The sequence below is a fragment of the Lampris incognitus genome, chromosome 3 (assembly GCF_029633865.1).
Source record: "Lampris incognitus isolate fLamInc1 chromosome 3, fLamInc1.hap2, whole genome shotgun sequence".
NCBI classification, from domain to species: domain Eukaryota; kingdom Metazoa; phylum Chordata; class Actinopteri; order Lampriformes; family Lampridae; genus Lampris; species Lampris incognitus.
Genome location: NC_079213.1, coordinates 45,358,538 through 45,378,463, shown reverse-complemented (window position 1 = coordinate 45,378,463; position 19,926 = coordinate 45,358,538). Strand labels below are relative to the sequence as shown.

The following is a 19,926-nucleotide window of genomic DNA, read 5'->3' as shown; positions in this document are numbered from 1 at the left end:
TTATAACACTTATAACAAGGTTATAACACTGTCTGTGTAATAACCTTGTGCAGCACACCTGTTCCAAGTGTGATTGTGTGCTGGATGGAATCATTTTTGTAAATTTAATGTTGAAAAGATGTTTTTGCTAATCGCTAATTGTGTTAGTAGGGGTGAGCTAGCTTATCTGGGCATCGCTAAAAAGGCTAAAAGTTGTTTTGTGGCTGGCTAATAAGTAACTTTTTCTTGATAGAGGCAGCTGAAGTTTATTTTATTTTTAATTTCATTCATCGGCCAATAACTGCTTTGGAAACTGATTAGTTTTGTTTGGTGTTTTTAAGCAAATAAGTGAGAGCAATATGTTCCGTCTCAACCGCTACCGGGAGTCGTGTTCCCTGTCTGTCTTCCTGGCGCTGGTACACTTCATCTAACACAACGCAGAGAACTTACTGGGGCTCACCGCCTGAAAGACAGGGTTACATCTCTGTTTTACATCAACACAACCATAATTTTTTAAGTTTCCTTTATTCATCCCCTTGAGAAAATTCTGTTGCTGCAAATTAACCCATCCTAGCTGTGATCTGTGTAGCTAGGAGCAGTGGGCTGCCGCCTTGATGCTGCACCCGGGGACCAACTCCAGTTCTTTTCCCATTGACTTGGTCAGGGGCACAGACAGGAGTATAAACCCTAACATGCATGTTTCTTTTGATGGTGGGGGAAACCGGAGCACCTAGAGAAAACCCACTGTAGACACGGGGAGAACATGCAAACTCCACACAGAGGACGGCCTGGGATGACCCCCAAGGTTGGACTAGCCCAGGGTTCAAACCCAAGATGATCTTGCTGTGAGGCGACAGCGCTAACCACTGGGCCACCGTGCCGCCCACTGGCCTTATCCGGGATGGTGACAAGTCTGCATATAGACGAGAGGTTGATCAGCTGGCCCTCTGGTGAGGCCATAATAACCTGGAGTTGAACACGCTCAAAACAGTGGAGATGACAGTGGACTTCAGGAGGAGCCCCCCACCATACTCAACTGCACAGTGTCTACAGTGAAAATCTACAGATTTCTGGGTTAAACAATCTCAATCTCAATATGTAAAGTAACTAGTAACTAAAGCTGTCAGATAAATGTAGTGAAGTAAAAAGTACAAAATTTCGCTCTGAAATGTAGTGGAGTCTAGACTCTTAGAAAAACTCAAGTAAAGTATAAGTACCTCAAATTTTACTTAAGTACAGTACTTGAGTAAATGTACTCAATTCCAATTTCACCCCCCCACACACGCACACACATTTGCCCCCACAGCAAACCTGTCATTCCAAAGGAAACGCTGGACTCCATCTCTGAACTTGATCATTATGGCGGCTCCTCAACACTAAAGCGGTCACAGCAAATATGTGTAGACCTTATTTACTGTACATGTTTGGAATGTTCTATTTCCTCTCTTATAAAAAACAACTCCTTATTAAAGCATTTTTAGGCTTGGCATGGGCCGATGCATTAATAATACATCTAGCCCATTGCATTCCTGCACTTCTTAAAGCTCTTTATTCCATCTATCCAGTGTATTTAGACACTATCTGACCATGGAACCAGGACTGTGTTAACTTTGCCTTTAAACATCTGAAGAGAGTGGGCGAGCACTCGCATGGAGATGAGACGCGTGGGTCATGAGTTGTTGCAGGCACTAATGTTAGACACAAGCAGGCTATATTAGCACGGGCTGAGGAAAACTGTTGAAGCAACACAACTGCAATTAAATGTATGCCATTCTACCCCAAATGTATTGCAAAAGAAACAAAGGTTGGGGGGAGAGCAGCGCGAACTAAACCAAACCATAACAGTGCAACACAACAAAAGAAAAGTAGTAGCTTGTTTGCTTAATCAGATACGATGTGATTTGACTGGAATTTCTTTAAAATAATTCCCTTTACAATATAACCAAGCTGACTACAGACAGTTTTCTTACCCCCAGCCCACCACCACTCCTTCTGTAAAAAGCTGAGGAGTATAAAAAAGGATCTCTAATGAGATAAGGAGGAGGCGATGGAGAAGCACATTTAGATTTGTACCTTCATCTTAGAGTCAGGGGCTGTTTTAATTTGTAAGCAAAAGCAGCATGCAACCGATGAGATTTTAATTGATACACATAAATAATTCCTTGTGTACATTTGCACTTGAGTCAGATTGTTTATTTGATGACTGAAATTAGTCATTATCGGAATTTGTGTTGATGTTGAAGATTTTATTTATTAATATTGTTCTGGCTTAATATCCTCTGATCCGGTCCAAATTAATTATGTCAAAATCCACATCAAACTAGAACTTAGACTCAAATTAAGCTTTGCATAATCCTTTCACTCCTCTGGCAGTCAAAGCATTGCTGTGACAAGAACACACGAGTGATGAGAGACATGTCTTTGTTTCTCAAACGGAGACAGTGAGGGCTGTCTTCACAGTGACACAGCTGGGCTGGTTTAGTGCAAATGTTATCGATTTTTGTCCTTTTCCACTGTGCTGTTCAAGTTTCTTTGAGTTTCATATGGTAGAAATTACCTGTCAGATGCAAAGATCAAATATTTATGAGCCAAAAGTCCCTCCAGCTAGCAACACAACGTACACGTGTTTCCTTGTTAGGCCTCAGCGGCTGACACATTTAAACAATTCTGAAAAATGTAAAGGGATGATGACGCTGACCTGACACGTAGTAAATATGCCTCTGCAGCTTTACATAGATCTCTTGATAATAAAATAACTGAAGATGTAGCTAGCTTTAGCAAGCAGTTACTGAGCTTGGCACAATATGTGCAAGACACTTACTTGCATGTTGTTGAAACTCTGGCTCTGATGGACTTGTGTTCTCTGTCAGGTACTCGAGGAAACGCTGGTATCTGAGAAAACAAAGAACATAAGAAATATAAATAATACATTCACTGTCATAACAGAATGGAACAGGAAGAATTGCAATAAATGTATCAAAAGTTGTCAAATTTGGTGAAAGTGAGTTAGATGGACATTGTTAAATGAATCTAACAATATTCATGCAGCCAAGCCACAAACAATGATATGTGTTAAGCAGCCAACTCCTTGCAAGCTTCCACCAAATAAATAATTGTGATACTAAAAACTATCTTATAGGCTACAATGCACTTAAAAAGGCTAACATACAATTTAGAGACATCCTAAATTGTAAGTAAAACATCAAAAAAAGGACACGTTTATATTTTATTCAGTTTCATCTAAACTCCCAACTGATGCTGACAATGAAATGATGTTAATATTGAACATTCTAACAAGGAGCATCATAAACACCTCCTCTAAAGACAAAAGGGCACCAGGGAAGGTTTACAAGATGGTCGTGAGACCAGCTATGTTATATGGTTTGGAGACGGTGGCACTGATGAAGACAGGAGGTGGAGCTGGAGGTGGCAGAGTTGAAGATGATAAGATTTTCATTTGGACTGATGAAGGAGGACAGGATTAGGAAGGAGTATATTAGAGGGAAAGCTCAGGTTGGACGGTTTGGAGACAAAGCAAGAGAGACAAGATTGAGATGGTTTAGACATGTGTAGAGGAGAGATGCTGGGAATATTGGGAGAATGATGCTGAATATGGAGCTGCCAGGGAAGAGGAGAAGAGGGAAGCCAAAGAGGAGGTTTATGGATGTGGTGAGGGAGAACATGCAGGTGGCTGGTGTGACAGAGGAAGATGTAGAGGACAGGAAGAGATGGAAACGGATGATCCGCTGTGGCGGGAGCAGCTAACGGGAGCAGCTGAAAGTAGTAGTAGTCGTAGAGGTAGATAAACACCTGTCTGTGAATGTTCTCATTCATCCAGGTCAAAGGAATTGAATCAAGTGCAACTGGACTTGGTATATATCCGTGAAGACGTTTCGCCTCTCATCCAAGAGGCTTCATCAGTTCGTGCCTTTCTGACTAGACCAAGATAGTCTGACTGGCTGGTGATGAAACTCAGATATCTATCCTCTTTGGAGTTGTCATCAGAGCTATTGATGTCCATGGCTCTTTGTGTTCCGATGTTTAGCAACGCCCGTCGTTATTAGAGGTATTGATATGCGTGGCTCTTTGTGATCCGATGTTAAGCAGCGACGGTCATTCGGGGTGTTAGTTTCAACATCGTTAGTGCTCCATTCAGTGGTCATGAGTTGTTGGAGCCGTTAGTGACCGACTGTTGTTCTTGGATGCTAGGCTTCTTGAGTCTCCTGGGTATGATGAAAGGACGGCATTGTAAGTGGGAGATAGGTGGTGTTGCAGACCTCCTCCTCTGTTGAGGGAGGGTTTTTCCAGTTTCGCATAGATGGCTTCCTTCACCCCTCTTTCAAACCATCTATCTTCCCTGTCCAAAATGTGTACGTTGCTGTCCTCAAAGGAGTGTGTCTTCTCCTTTATGTGTAGATAGACTGCTGACTCTTGTCCTGAGGAGTTTGGTCTTCTGTGTTGGGCCATCCGTTTGTGTAGTGGTTGTTTGGTTTCTCCTATGTATAGGTCAGTACAATCCTCATTGCATTGTACGGCATACACCACACTGCTTTTCCGGGTGTGTGGTACACGGTCTTTGGGATGAACCAGTCTTTGTCAGAGTGTGTTGCTGGGTTTGAAGTATACCGGGATGCGGTGTTTGCTGAAAATTCTCCTGAGTTTCTCGGAGACCCCAGAAGCATACGGGATGACTGTGCTATTCCTTCTGTTCCTCTTCTCCTCATCGCTCACCCGGTTGGTCTTTCTGGACCGTGTTGCAGTTTTCACAAAGGTCTAACTGGGGTAGCCGCAGGTTTTTAAAGCTCCCCTCAGGTGTTTGTGTTCTTCTCGTTGGGCCTGAGTGCTGCTGGACACATTGTCAGCTCTGTGTTGCAGAGTTCTGATGACGCTCAGTTTGTGTTCCAGAGGGTGGTGTGAGTTGAAAAGTAGATATTGGTCTGTGTGTGTAGGTTTCCTGTAAACCCCAATGTGGAGGCTCCTGTCTTCCCCAATGTGGACATCACAGTCCAAGAAAGGCAAACTGTTGTTCTTTATGTCTTCCCTTGTGAACTTAATGTTCTTGTCCACTGAGTTGATGTGTTTGGTAAATGCTTGCACCTCTTGTGTTTGGATTTTGACCCATGCGTCATCCACATATCTGAACCAGGTGAACCACCTCCTTCAGAGGTGTTCCTCTGAAGGAGTTCAGGGCCCTGTGTTCTACCTCTTCCATATATAAGTTGGCCACAATGGGAGATGCTGGTGAGCCCATTGCACAGCAGTGTTTTGTCTGTAAAACTGGCCCCTGAATTGGAAATATGTAGTGTTCAGGCAAAGGTCCAGTAGTTGGCAAATCTACCAGATTTGCCAACAGATAAACACGTCCTCTAACTGTATGGCAGGGAACAAATTTAATACTATTACACTGTCTTTACTATTACTCTATTACAGTTGAGTAAATTAAGATTCCAGACCACTTAGGAAGGAGCTCTTCAGAAAACAAATAACAGAAAAGAGGATGAGCTTAGTAGACAAATATAATTCAAGACCAGTCTTTGCGTTTGACCTCCATGTCTTCATGCATGCTCGATAATCCAGTTAAGGAAATACAAGCAAGTTGTACGTCAATTTGCATATGAAACCAATCGTTGGTTCGGTCATTATGCAACTTTGCTATTTATAAGGGTGGCGATACCTGCAGACATTTGAGATTGAAAAAGTCCCTTAGATGAGTGATGAAATGATTCTCCCAATAAACATTGTGACCAGATGAACTGATTCAACTTTCTGGTATTTCCTTACCTGCATGCATTAAGACATTTTCACTCATTTCGGTGAGGATTGTCTTAAACTTGTATGTGAGTACAAGCAAACGGCGCATAAGATGGCAGACAACAGGAACCACCTGAGAATCAGCCTCAGGTGCAGACAGAGCGGGATTACACCTAAGAGCCTGCAAACAAAATCTTCAGTCAAGAGCCACCAAGCTGGGCATCTGGGTAGTATAGGTCTATTCTGTTGCCTACCAACATGGGGATCGCCAGTTCGAATCCCCATGTTACCTCCGGGTTGGTCGGGCGTCCCTACAGACACAATTGGCAATGTCTGTGGGTGGGAAGCCGAATATGGGTATGTGTCCTGGTCGCTGCACTAGCGCCTCCTCTGGTTGGTAGGGGTGCCTGTTTGGGGGGGGGGGACTGGGGGGAATAGCATGATCCCCCCAAGCGCTACATCCCCCTGGTGAAACTCCTCACTGTCAGGTGAAAAAAAGTGGCTGGCAACTCCACATGTATCGGAGGACGCATGTGATCATCTGCAGACCTCCCTGGATCGGCAGAGAGGGTGCAGCAGCGACCGGGACGGCTCAGACAGTGGGGTAATTGGCCAGGTAGAATTGGGGTGAAAAAAAAAGGAAAATATCAACAACAAAAAAGAGCCATCGAACAAAGATCCTCCAGAAGGCACGGAGCCAGCTGTTGAACAAACATGTGAGACAAACTAATCTTATGATCGACGCTTTGAAAGCCAAAGAGGAGCAGATCCAACAGAGACCTACGTCGCATCTAGATGAGAACACTTTCCAACATGTGATTGAGTTCACGGAGAAGGCTCGTCTCCTCATTCCTGCACTCCAACAGTGTAACTCAACATGGAAAGTTGAAAACTAGGCGGCAAAAGTTTGACCTACTTGCTGCAAGCTAGAGACTTTGGTAGACAACGGAAGGCGGCCTCAATGGCAGGCAGAGAGACAGACGTCAGACACACGCTAATGATGTGGACACATGGGTGAAGAATCTCTTCGACAGACACCTCACCCCAGGCGGAGAAAGATATCCTTACTTAAGGAGCTGAATTTTGCTATCACACCGAGGCAAATCACACTAGTGGAACTGATCACAGCCACGGAATTGGCGATCCGTAAAAATATCACGGACCCAAAAGCGGAACAACTGCGGACATAAGTTTGATCCTGCCTCATCAATGCGAAGCCTCCACTGTCCAACATCAGCAGAGACAAGAGAAATGCAGTCACGACTTTCAGCAAGGACAATAATATCCTCATCCTCCTGGCGGACAAATGCAGATGCACTGTGTCATTAAACCAGACAGACTATCATGAGAAAGTTATAACGTTACTTAGCAACATAAATACTTATGAGCCCGTGAAACGAGGTCCAGGCAGTGGTAACAAGTAAAAGGTCATCAATTTTCTGAAGCTATTAGAACAGGACAAAGCCGTTGACAGAATTTTGTACCAGAGATTATACCCAGGGTTAGGGTTAGGGTTAGTCTGTGTGGTTTACCTGCGATACATAAACAGGATGTGCCATTACGGCTAACTGTTAGTGTGATATAACATCTCTTAAGTATCTGGCACCTATTCTTAACCCGTTGGTAGGCAGTAATGAACATCACACTCAGAACACTATGGACTTTGTGGATAAGGTGAGGGACATCATTATGGAGGTGGATGAAACAATGGTCTCTTATGATGTTATGTCTCTCTTCACATGCATTCCTGTTGATGAAGCAGTGGATAAGGTCCATATGAAATTACAGGACGACCGCACCCTTAGCAATAGCTCACCCTTAACACTGACCAAGTGTGTCTGCTCATGAAGCTGTCTTCAGTCCACATACTTCACATATAGGGGGAAGTACTATAGGCAGAAGCATGGGTATGCTATGGGTTCCTCATTTGCACTTTTAGTGGCCAACTTTTATATGGAAGAAGTGGAAAAGAGGGCTCTGATGTTATATAATGGGTAGGTGGGACACCTAGGTTATAATAAAAAATCAGGACATACCACATGAACAAGACCCCAAGATACTTGAATTCCTTCACTTCAGGCAACAACTCGGAGGAAGCAATCCACTATTTTCCGGTAGTGAACCATGACCTCAGACTTGGGGGTGCTGACTCTCATCCCGGCCATTTCACTCAGCTTCAAACCGCCCCACTGCATCCTGGAGGTCACGTTCTAATGAAACAAACAAAACCACATCATCTGCAAAGAGCAGAGATGCAATTCTGAGGTTAACAAAATGGACACACTCTTCACCTTGGCTGCGCCTTGAGTTCCTGTCCATGACTATCACAAAGAGAATCGGAGACAAGGGACAGCCTTGGCGGAGTCCAGCACTCACTGAAAATATGTTTGACTTTGTGCCGAGAATACGGACACAGCTCTCACTTTGGTTATACAAGGACCGGATGGCTTGTAGCAACCGCCCCGGTACCCTATAGTACCGCAGTGCCCAGGGTACACGATCGTAAGCCTTCTCCAAGTCCACAAAACACACGTAGAATGGCTGGTCAAACTCCCATGCCTCCCTCAGCACTTCCGCAAAGGTAAAGAGCTGGTCTGTTGTTCCACGGCCAGGACGGAATCTGCATTGTTTCTACTGGATCCGAGGTTCGACAATCAGTCGGAGCCTCCTTTCCAGCACCCTAGAGTAGACTTTCCCGGGGAGACTGAGTAGTGTGGTGGGCTGATAATTGGAGGACACCCTCTGGCCACCCCTTTTTTTAAAAATATGGGAACCACCAAACCAGTCTGCCACTCCAAAAGTATTGCCCCCGACCTCTACGCGACATTGAAGAGGCGTGTTAGCCAAGATAGTCCAACAATGTCCAGAGCCCTCAGCATCTCAGCACACCCGGCGCCTTGCCACCGAGGAGCTACTTAACTACCTCATAGACCTGTGCCAGGGTGGGGCTTCCCCTAAGTCTTCAGACTCTACCTCTTCCACTTAGGGTCTTCTTCATGAGTGAGGGTAGGATGGAGCAGGAGACTGACAGGAAGATTGGTGAAGCATCAGCAATAACGCGGAGGTTGTTCCGGACCATTACGGTGAAGAGGAAGTTGAGCTGGATGGCAAAGCTCTCAGTTTACCAGTCAATCTTCATTCCAACCCTCACCTATGGCCATTAGCTTTGGGTAGAGACCGAAAGGGTGAGATCACAGATACAAGCGGCTGAAATTAGTTTCCTCCAAAGGGTGGCTGGGCTCAGTTTTACAGATAGGGTGAGGAGCTCAGGCATCCGGAGGGAGCTTGGAGTAGAGCCGCTGCTCCTTTGAGTTGAAAGGAGCCAGTTGAGGTGGTTCGGTCATCTGATTAGGATGCCTCCTGGGCGCCTTCCTTTGGAGGTTTTTCGGGCGTGTCCAACTGGGGGGGGGGGGCCCAGGGGTAGACCCAGAACTCACTGAAGGGACTATATGTCCAATATGGCATGGGAATACCTTGGGATACCCTAGGAGAAGCTGGAGGGCGTTGCTGGGGAGAGGGACGTCTGGAGTACCCGTCTTAGCTTGCTGTCACCGTGACCCGACCCCGGAGATGCGGTTGATGAGATGAGGTGAGAGGTGCCGCAATAGAACTTAACAGCATCTGGATATACATCACTTTCGCACAAGATGATGTCTGACATCTCTACAGCTAACAGCTGCACAAAGTTCGAGTCTTGGTATAATGGGTTCGTCTGGAGGATTCAGCTTTGCTTTCCCCAGAACAAAGCCAACGTCACACTGTCCATCTTCATAGATGGCCCTGAGGTAAGCTACCGCCCCACTGGCCTTGGTAGAGGCGTCTGAGAAAACACAGTTCAGTGTGTTTTGCTTTCAAAAGTTGATTTTGAGCTGTATGTTCTGTGAATGTGATGTTTTTGTAGCTCCTGCAGCGAGTCTCTCCATGTTTCCCACTCCTTCCACTTTTTTCTCGGAAGTGGCAAATCCCAGTTGTCACCTTCCTTGGAGAGCTCTCTGAGCAGGAACCTCCCTTGGACAGTGACGGGAGCTACAAGGCTACGTAAGGGGATCATAACAAATTGTTCACTGCTGAGAGGATGCCTTGCCGAGTGAATGATTTGCTGCTGTTTGATAACTTGGAAGGTAAATGTGTCTGTGGCTATTTCCCAAATCAGGCAAAGATTATGCTGAATGAGCATGGCTGCAACACCCAGATCGAGATTTTTCACACCTTTGGCATGATCTTCCGGTGGAAATGCTACCAACACTGGAAGGGCTGTTTGATATGATTTTGTGGAGCCTTAGCTTTGATTCTGCCAGTGACACCTGTGTTTTTCGAAGTAGATTAACAGCCCCTGAAGCAGTAGGGAACGACCCAAGGCCATCATCTACATAAAAGTCTCACTCCACAAAGTGGTAAGTGTCAGTTCCATATGCAGGCTCACCTTCCCTCACAGCTCACCGAAGTTCATAGATGGCGACTGCTGGTGAAGGGCTATTCCCAAAAACATGGACTTTTATCCGGTGTTTCATGCCTTGTCGAGATCGCTGTTGCGGAACCACACAAACCTTGCATAGTCCCATGGTCCTCTCACTGTGAAACAGTGGAACATCTGCTGTATATCAGCAGTTACAGCCACAGGCTTCTTTCTGAAACGAATCAACACATCCAGCAGGCTGTTGTTTAAATCATGTCCATTTAAGAAAACATTATGTTGTGGTCACACCGCCCCGAGCTGCCTCCCCGGCACGTTCAAGCCACTCCCCCAGCTCGGACGTCCCGGAAACATCTGAGCGCTCGGCTCGCGCTCTGAGGAGACGAGTGCTGCGCTGCACCAGGTGTTTGCCATCATCCATCAGGCACACCTGCGGTAATCAGGCAGCCCTCTACAAGAAGCCCCCCAGAACGTCTCTCCGTGCTTCGACGTACTGAATCCTGCGGTAAAGCTCTGGCAAGCCCTCCAGCGTTCCTTGCCCTCTTGCTATTCCGTTTATTCCCAGTGTCTATATTCGTGTCCCTCCTTTTTCCCTCCCAGGACTCTCCCTCCACGACTTCCACGGCCCCACGCGTCTCCCTCGCTCCTCGCCCCCAGCGACCTTCACGTTTTCCCCCGGACCTCTTCAGCGATCTCACTCCGTGTCTCTCTACCTGGACCCCTCCTATTCGGACTTGACTTCCTGGATCTCGGACCAGGACTTCTTCGGACAACCCCTCGCTCTACGGATTCGGACTTTGGTAGCCAGGCGCACATCGTCTCAACAACGCCCACCTGAGACTCACCTGTTATTATCCCCCGTGGCAGTGTTGTTTGTTTTTCTTCCCTGCATTAAATCGCCCTTCGGGTTATCCCGGTGCTCTGTTGTCTGTCTGTCCTTTTGGGTGTCGCTACACTGGCCTCTGGTCTTCATTCGTGATACGTAACACATTATTCAGAGAGAGACCCTGGTATTGAGCACTGGAGTTAAAGACCACTCTAATTTGGTCAGTTTTTTTTTGGGGTGATAGACTCCAAAGGATGACAAATATATCATACAGACTATTATTAGACACCATGCCTCTCATCCACACGATGTATCTAATGGCAGAAACAACAACAAACGAATATCTGCAGCAAATATCTGCAATTTGCATCCTATTTGTTGTACTCCTGTTGGTGTCAATTCTGCTGTGACACCAAACAAGTTTGGCCTTTTGAATGTGAGCTCTCTGGGTAATACGTCTTTTATAATTAATGATGTTATTGTTTTTAATAATCTGGACTTTTTATGATTACTGAGACATGGCTATCCCCAGGGAAACACTGTTCCCCTGACTGAGGCTAGCCCCCCTGATTTTGCATATTTTCACATTCCCAGGCCCTCTGGTAGAGGGGGTGGCCTAGCTGTTTTTTTTTATAAGTTAGGCTTAACTTATTAAAAAGTCCTACTACCATGAAGACAAGTCGGACTACCATAAAACTTGTTTTTGCCTGTAGGACTTGTCATTTCACTGTACTGTCCTCATTGTGTGTACGAACACCAATTCAATAGCCAGCCAAACTCCATCCACTAAATACAGAAGAGTCAGGATTCATCTTAATTTTCAGCTTGAATAAGATGCATTCATGAATCAGGAGTGAAGACGATGCTTTCACATGCACAAAACAAATGATGGCAGCAGATTATAGAACAGGTCTGTCATCAGTTCAAACTCGCCTTAGTCTCCTGTGTTTTTCCTCATCCTGCCACATTGGTGACCCCGAATTGAACACGTTTGGAGCAGAAGAAGAGTGTGAATCCACTTCGGCCACGCCGCCCAACTCTCACAGCCGGCCGTTTTCGCCGCGGCTGTGAAGCTCCCAGAGTTCTGGCAGAGCGACCCGGCTTCGTGGTTCCAGAATGTTGAGGCGCTGTTCCATCTGCTGGAATCTCCGCGGACGACTCCAGATACTATTTGGTCGTCGCTGCGCTGGACCAGCAGTCCACACGCCGGGCTATGCAGCTGTTGCGCCCCTCCGCAACACGGTAAATACGTTGCCCTCAAACATCTTCTGCTCCGGAGGTACAGCTTATCTGCCGCAGAGAGGGCAGATAGAATCCTTTCCCTATCCGGTTTGGGTGACGGGACGGCTGTGGATCTCATGGACAATATGCTGTCGCTGCTAGGCTCGGACGAAGGTGGGTTCCTTTTCCCGCACGTTTTCCTGCACCAGCTCCTGGCTCATGTGCGCGCGGCTTTGGCTAACTCCCCGTGTCTGGCCGCTGGTGACTGCCGAGGTTTGGCTGAGGAGGCCGATCAGGTCCTACTGGCTACCAGACGGTTCTCTGTGCAGAGTGTGGCATCGGAGCCTCTGCAGCCGGCGTTGGAGGACGAGGACCCGGCAGTGGTGGCTGGAGTGACTGTCCGGAGACGGCGCGGGAGCGGCCTCTGTTTCTTCCACCAGCGGTTCGGCGGCAAGGCGAGGCGCTGCGTCCCTCCGTGCACGTTTGAGGCGCCGGGAAACTCCAGGGCCAGCGCTCAGTAGCAGCTGTGGGCGCTGTTGGACGTAGTGAGCTGCTCTTCACTACGGACTCGATGTCAGGAAGACGGTTTCTGGTGGACTCCGGCTCGCAAAAGAGCCTACTCCCTCCAGATAGCACAGACATGTCAGCCGAAGGCGGCGGCACACAGTTGAATGCAGCTAACGGTTCGTCCATTGCGACGTTTGGCACAAGGTTGGTGACTGTTTGTTTCCGCGGGCGCCATTTTGAGTGGGACTTTGTAGTCGCCGCCATTACTGTTCCTATTATCGGCGCGGATTTTCTGTGTGCTAATGGTCTGCTTGTTGATGTTGCAAACCGCCGTTTAATCGATGCCGTGTCTTTCAACACTGTTCCGTGGGAGACAGGGGGAGCCGGGCCGTTAACACACGCTAACGTTTTAGCATTAGGATATGTTTTTCAACGTTTGCTGGCGGATTTTCCATCAGGGACTATGTCATGTGCATAAACGACAGGCAAGGGAGTCGCGATTAATAACGTGTTTTATTCAGCCATCTGCTTCAGGTCCCCGACACGGACAAACCCCCAGAATGCCCCAGTACAGAACCGCGCTAAAAAATATAGTTGCATGCCCCTCCTCTTACGTACACAGCATGCTGGGTACTGTAGTTCTCATCACATCTCCCTCCTTTTAAAGAACATGTATGTTCCAATGGAAATAATAACATTGCAAGATTATAAAACATAGCAACAGCAATACCATACTAGCAATTTGCTAATCAACAGCATAACCAGCTAACAATGAAGACATGCACTTCAAAATTCAAAAATTAACCTGAAGGGTGGGGTAGACTGGCCAGCCCTTCGACTGAGTGTGGGGATTATTCTGCCCCATTGCTCACTCAGTATCTAAACATCATACCGCTTTGGGGGTTTTACAACTCTGCCACTGGAGGTGATGGTGAACCCAGAGGGCCTTGCTGGCACGTCTGGCTCCGTGGGAGTGCCCGATGAGGTGGCGACCGGTGGGCTGAGTTGTTCCTGCTGCAAGTCATTGCTGTCTCTGGCTGGTTGGGTTGCAACAGTTGCAGGGGCAGGCACGGATTGCAGGTGCCTGCGGTTCCGTCTGAAGACAGCCCCGTCTTCCGTACGCACCGTGTAGGAGTGTGGTTCCCCTGAGGGATTCACCATGACTGCAGGCATGTTCCACCCCTTTTGCCCGTCTAGTTTGACACGTACCCTCTCATCTGAGTGCAGTTCGGTTAGGGCACATGCAGAGTGTCTCCTGTCGAAGAAAAACTTGTAAGCCTCTTTTGCCCTTCTGTCATTCTTCTCCACCTCCTTGTGGTCAAAGAGCTGTGGCTGGAGTTTCCTCTCCAGCACAGGCATGTTGGTCCGGATCTGGCGGCCGGTCATGAGCTGTGCGGGGCTCGCACCTGTGGCAGCAATTGGTGTGGCGCGGTAGCACATCAGCGCTAGGTGAGGGTCAGGCTGCCGCAAAATTCTTTTGGCCGTCCCAACCGCCCTTTCGGCAGCTCCATTTGCCTGGGGGAAGTGGGGGCTGCAGGTTGTGTGGCGGAAATCATAGTTCCTACAAAACTGCCTAAATTCAGCTGACGTAAACTGTGTGGCATTGTCACTAATGAGTTCCCCAGGGGCGCCCCATCGTACGAACATACCTTTCAGCTGCTCAATCACCTGTAGACTGGAGGTGGTCCGTAGCTGGGCGATCTCAATGTCCCTGGAATAATAATCAACCACCACCAGGTAGTTTTTTCCATCCTGCTCGCAAAGGTCTGCCCCAATCTTGTGCCATGGGCCGGGCGGCAGTGGTGTTGTACGTAGGGGCTCTTTGTACTGTGAGGGCTTATTGATTTGGCAGAATGTGCACTGTGTAACTTTCCGGTAAATGTCCGATCCGATGCTGGGCCACCAGACAGCCATCCTGGCTCTTTCACGACACTTTGTAAGGCCTTGGTGCCCTTCGTGAATCCTGTGTAGGATGTCTTCCTGATACGCGGGGGGAATTACAATCCTGTCTTGGTACAGGAGCAGCCCGTCTGCCTCGGACAGCGATGCTCTTGCAGCATGGTAGCCATGCAGATAAAAGGGCACGTGCCTCGGCCATCCCTCTCTGGTGTACCCGATCATCCTCTGCATTGTGTCGTCCTGACGCGTGGCCTGCTTTAACATGTCCAGCGTCATGCTCAACACCGGTTTGGTTTCGATCACAGCTTCGACATGCGCACGCATATCCCCGTCTATGTCTGCCCCGCGGCCGTCCTGGAGTGGGTTCCTGGAAAGGGCATCGGCCACCACCAGCTGTGAACCCGGAACATACACTGCTCTGGGGTTAAAACGCATTAGACGAATTAGAAGCCGCTGGCATCTCGGCGGCACTTTGTCCAGATCATATGCATTAATGAGAGGGGCCAGGGGCTTGTGGTCTGTCTGTAAGCTAAACTCAGCTAAGCCTAACAGATAACGGGAAAACCGCTCACAGGCCCACACCCCTGCAAGGCATTCCCTCTCTAACTGAGAGTATCTCTTCTCTGCATCTGTGAGAGTTCTGGAGCAGAAGGCAACAGGCTGAACTTTGTCCCCCTGAACCTGCAACAGTGCTGCCCCCAGCCCGTAACTACTAGCGTCCGCGTTCACAATGGTGGGCCTTGCTACATCATAGTATGCCAGGGCAGGAGTGGAAGACAACATTGCTTTTACCTTGGTGAAGGCTTGCTGTTGGGGCTCCCCCCACTGCCACTCTGCGTCTTTCTTCAGCAGCTCACTCACCGGGTGTAGCATTGATGACAGTTCGGGTAGAAACCTCCCCAGATAATTTACCATTCCCCGCCACTGTCTCACCTGAGGGACATTCTCGGGGCTCTGCATGTCTGAGATGGCCTTCACCTTGCCTGGATCTGGTTCGATGCCGTCTTTGCTGATGATGTGCCCGAAATATTGCAACTCACTCCTGCTGAAATGGCATTTCTCCCGGTTGAGCTTCAGCCCCGATGTTTTGATTGTCTGCAGTACCGCCTCCAAGTTTCTATCGTGCTCGTCCTGGTCCTTGCCATACACGAGTATGTCATCCATGACGACGACCGTGCCCTTGTGGTCTCTCAGCAGAATGCACATTTCCCTCTGGAAGATCTCCGGTGCCGATGTGATGCCGAATGGGAGCCGCTGGAAACAGAACCGGCCTCTGGGAGTAATGAAAGTGGTTAGTTTTTCACATCTGAGATCTAGTGGAATTTGCCAGAAGCCAGACGATGCGTCTAGCGTTGTAAAAACCCCTGCCCCTGCTAACTTGGGCATAATGTCCTCCAGCGTGGGAAGCATAAACCGCTCGCGCTTAACAGCCTGGTTTAACCGCTTTAGGTCCACACAGATCCGTATCTTGCCGTTCTTTTTGACTACGGGCACCATGGGTGCGCACCACTCTGTGGGCTCGGTCACTTCTGTGATGATCCCCAAGGACTGCATGCGTTGCAGCTCGTCGTCCACCTTTGGCATGAGAGGGAAAGGGACCCTGCGTGGCGTGCTGAGGGCTTAAGGCTGTATATTGGGCTTAAGCTCAATCATGACAGGTTCACAATTAAGCAATCCAATGTCCCCGAAAACCTCTTCGCTAACCTGATCTGTTCTAAAAACTAGGCCCATTTCACATGCAGCTCTGCGACTCAATAGATTGTTGGCATTTGGCCCTTTTATCAAAAAAATCCCAATTTTGTGCATCTTCCCCCGTCTCTCCGTGCACGCCACAAATTTCCCCGCACACTGTGTAACAATAGGAACTATTGTTAGGAACCATTGTTTAGTTCCTTGTTTACACAGGGGTCGTTTAGGTTGTTGCACCTGGAATAACAGACCGAGCATGATGCATAAGTTATTATTAAAAGTTTATAGCCCAGTGGGGTTGAAACAAATTGTAACGTCTCATTTGCAGAAGGAAACAACACACTTTAACATGGTGGCAGCGGCGGACGACTCGGTTTGAAGTTTGGTGCGGAAAAGTTTCTAGGAGCGGGAGAGCGGTTAGTGTTCCTAAGCAACGTTCAGTATATGTTAGCATTAGCTGCTAGCGTGAGACTGCCGTGTGACATGGATGGGCTAAAACCACCGCAAACGTTATGTTTGGACTCAAGCAACCTTTCGAAGACATGGAAGGCCTGGAGGGACGAGTTTGCTCTGTATGTGGATTTAGCCATGGCTGACGCCGATGACAAACAGAGGGTGAAACTGTTCAGCTATCTTGTCGGGGAGAGCGGCAGGGAACTTATGGACACGTTGCTGGGCGACACACCGAAGGATGCATGGAAGTTAGATGACGTTATCAAGAAGTTTGATGATCACTGCGACCCCAGCGTTAACGAGACTGTGGAACGTTATCGTTTTTTTACAAGAAACCAGGGCACCAGTGAAAATATAGACCATTATGTCATGGAACTAAGAGTGTTGGCAAGAACATGCAACTTTGGGACAGTGAGAGACTCGCTCATTCGGGATCGGATTGTGTGTGGAGGTAGCAACACAATCGTAAGAGAAAGACTGCTCCGAGAGAAAAACTTGACACTGGACACATGTTTGCAGCTGTGCAGAGCCGCTGAGCTCTCAAAGGACAATGTGAAAACCATCTCGGGATCGATGGTGGAAGAGGTACATGCAGTGCAAGGAGCACAGTATCGGAAACAGACGAGCAACACTGTGGAGTGCAGATATTGTGGAAAAACGCATGAGAAAAGTAAACAAAAGTGCCCAGCGTTTGGGAAGAAGTGCACAAAGTGTGGAAGAGAGAACCACTTTGCAGCAAAATGCAGAGTAAAACCGGAACTAAGGAAAAAGAAATATGTGAGTAAAATAACAACTGAATCTGAGAGTGATGAATATGAAGATATTATCACCTGTGTAAAAGAAACTGAGAAAATGAAGAAAACTCAGCTTCTCTATGCTGGCATGCTTCTAGGCAAGGACATGATCAAATTCCAAATAGACTGTGGTGCCAGTTGCAATATCATCCCAATTAACCTGCTGAATCCAGATGCCAAATTAGAACACACGAAGAGTGTACTAGTAATGTACAATAAAACCAAATTAAAACCACTGGGAAAATGTAAAGTGAAAATAAGAAACCCGAGAAACAACAAGCTATATCGCTTAGAGTTCCAGGTGGTGAATGCAGCTGGTACAGTGCCTCTGCTGGGTAGGAGAGCCAGTGAGGCCATGAAATTGATAAAAGTGCAATATGAAAACATCATGACAATAGACAGTATTGTCACAACAGAAACAACAACAGGACAGTGGATAATGGGACAAATTAAAGATGAGTATGCTGATGTGTTCATTGGCGATGGCTGCCTCGAGGGAAAATACAAAATAGAGGTGGACAGCACAGTGAAACCAGTACAGCTGCCAAAGAGGCGGGTCCCAGTCGCCATGATGAAACCACTGAAGGACGAGCTACAGGACCTACAGCAAAGAGGGATCATAACACCTGTGGAATGCAGTACAGATTGGATCAGTGCAATGGTGGTGGTACAGAAACCAAGTGGGAAACCAAGAGTGTGTATCGATCCCAAGCCTGTGAACAAAGCTCTAAAGCGCAGTCACTTCCCACTGCCAACCATTGAGGACATTTTACCGGACTTGTCAAAAGCAAAAGTGTTCACAGTGTGTGATGTCAAGAGTGGATTCTGGCATGTGCAGCTGGAGGAGGAGTCCAGCTATTTAACAACATTTGCCACTCCATTCGGACATTACAGGTGGCTGAGGATGCCAATGGGGATAAGTCCGGCCCCAGAAATCTTTCAGAGAAAGCTCACACAAGCGTTGGACGGTGTACCGGGCTTGTACATTATAGCTGACGATGTACTGATCACAGGTCAAGGGGAAACACAGGAGGAAGCTGAGCGTGACCATGATGGAAAACTGAGACTGTTTCTTGAAAGATGCAGACAAAAGAACATCAAGCTGAACAAAGACAAATTCAAGCTGAGACAAAAGGAGACCACATATATTGGACACCGCCTGACGGCTGATGGACTCAGGGCGGATCCAGAGAAAGTGCTTGCCGTTGAGAAGATGCCGGCACCGACTGATGTGAAAGGAGTGCAAAGGCTGCTAGGTATGGTAAATTATCTAGCCAAGTTTTGTCCCCACCTCTCAGACCAGTGCATAGTGTTGAGAGATTTGACACACAAAAACAGGGAGTGGAACTGGACAGCACAGCACGAGGAGGCTTTCCTCAAATTGAAAGAGACTATAGCAAAGGTCCCAGTACTGAAATATTACAACCCAGATGAGGAACTCACAGTGCAGTGTGACGCTTCAGACACAGGCTTAGGCGCAGCGCTCATGCAGATGGGTAAGCCAATAGCATTTGCAAGCAGAGCACTCACTCAAACAGAGCGTGGGTATGCACAAATAGAAAAGGAGTTCTTAGCAATGGTTTTTAGCATGGAAAGATTTCACCAGTACACATACGGCCGAAAAGTGACGGTGCAAAGTGATCACAAGCCGTTGGAAACAATAGTGAGAAAACCTCTACTAAGTGCACCCAAAAGGCTGCAGGGAATGATGCTGCGCATACAAAAGTATGATCTAGATGTAGTATATGTGCCAGGTAGAGACATGCTGCTAGCAGACACTCTGAGCAGAGCTTATCTACCTGAGAGTGCACCGGATGCAGAACTAGAGACTGTCAACATGGCACAACACTTACCTATCGCAGCAGACAGGCTACATGATATACGATCTGCCACAAAAGAGGATGAAACACTGCAGCTTCTCATCAAAATGATGCAGCAAGGATGGCCTGACGATAAGTCAAAAACACCAAGGGAAATCAAGCCCTACTTCTCATTCCAAGAGGAGTTAAGCCACCAAGATGGAATAGTGTTCAGGAGTGAGCGCGCTGTCATCCCTGATGCATTGAGGAAAGACATCACTTGCCGCCTACACGCATCACATCTGGGTGTGGAAGGATGCCTACGGAGGGCTAGGGAGTGTGTCTATTGGCAGGGCATGAACGACCAAATAAAATCATATATAGCAAAGTGTGACATCTGCAGATCAATGGACATTAAGCAACAAAAAGAAACACTAATGTCACATGATGTGCCAAGCAGGCCGTGGGCAAAGGTGGGCACGGATCTGTTCATGTTTGAAAACAAAGACTACCTCATAATTGTTGATTTTTTCTCAAATTTTTGGGAAATAGATTACCTGGCAGATACCAAGTCAACCACAGTGATACGGAAGC

General features: G+C 47.5%; 1 protein-coding gene across 1 annotated transcript in view; it reads right to left on the bottom strand.

Annotated features, from left to right (window-relative positions):
- The window catches only part of arhgef39 (Rho guanine nucleotide exchange factor (GEF) 39), a 136,446-nt gene that overhangs the window by 28,400 nt on the left and 88,120 nt on the right, over positions 1-19,926 (bottom strand). The window contains exon 6 of the mRNA XM_056276732.1: positions 2,801-2,871. Coding sequence (XP_056132707.1) covers positions 2,801-2,871 — 71 coding nt within the window. The remainder of the gene's footprint in view (positions 1-2,800; positions 2,872-19,926) is intronic.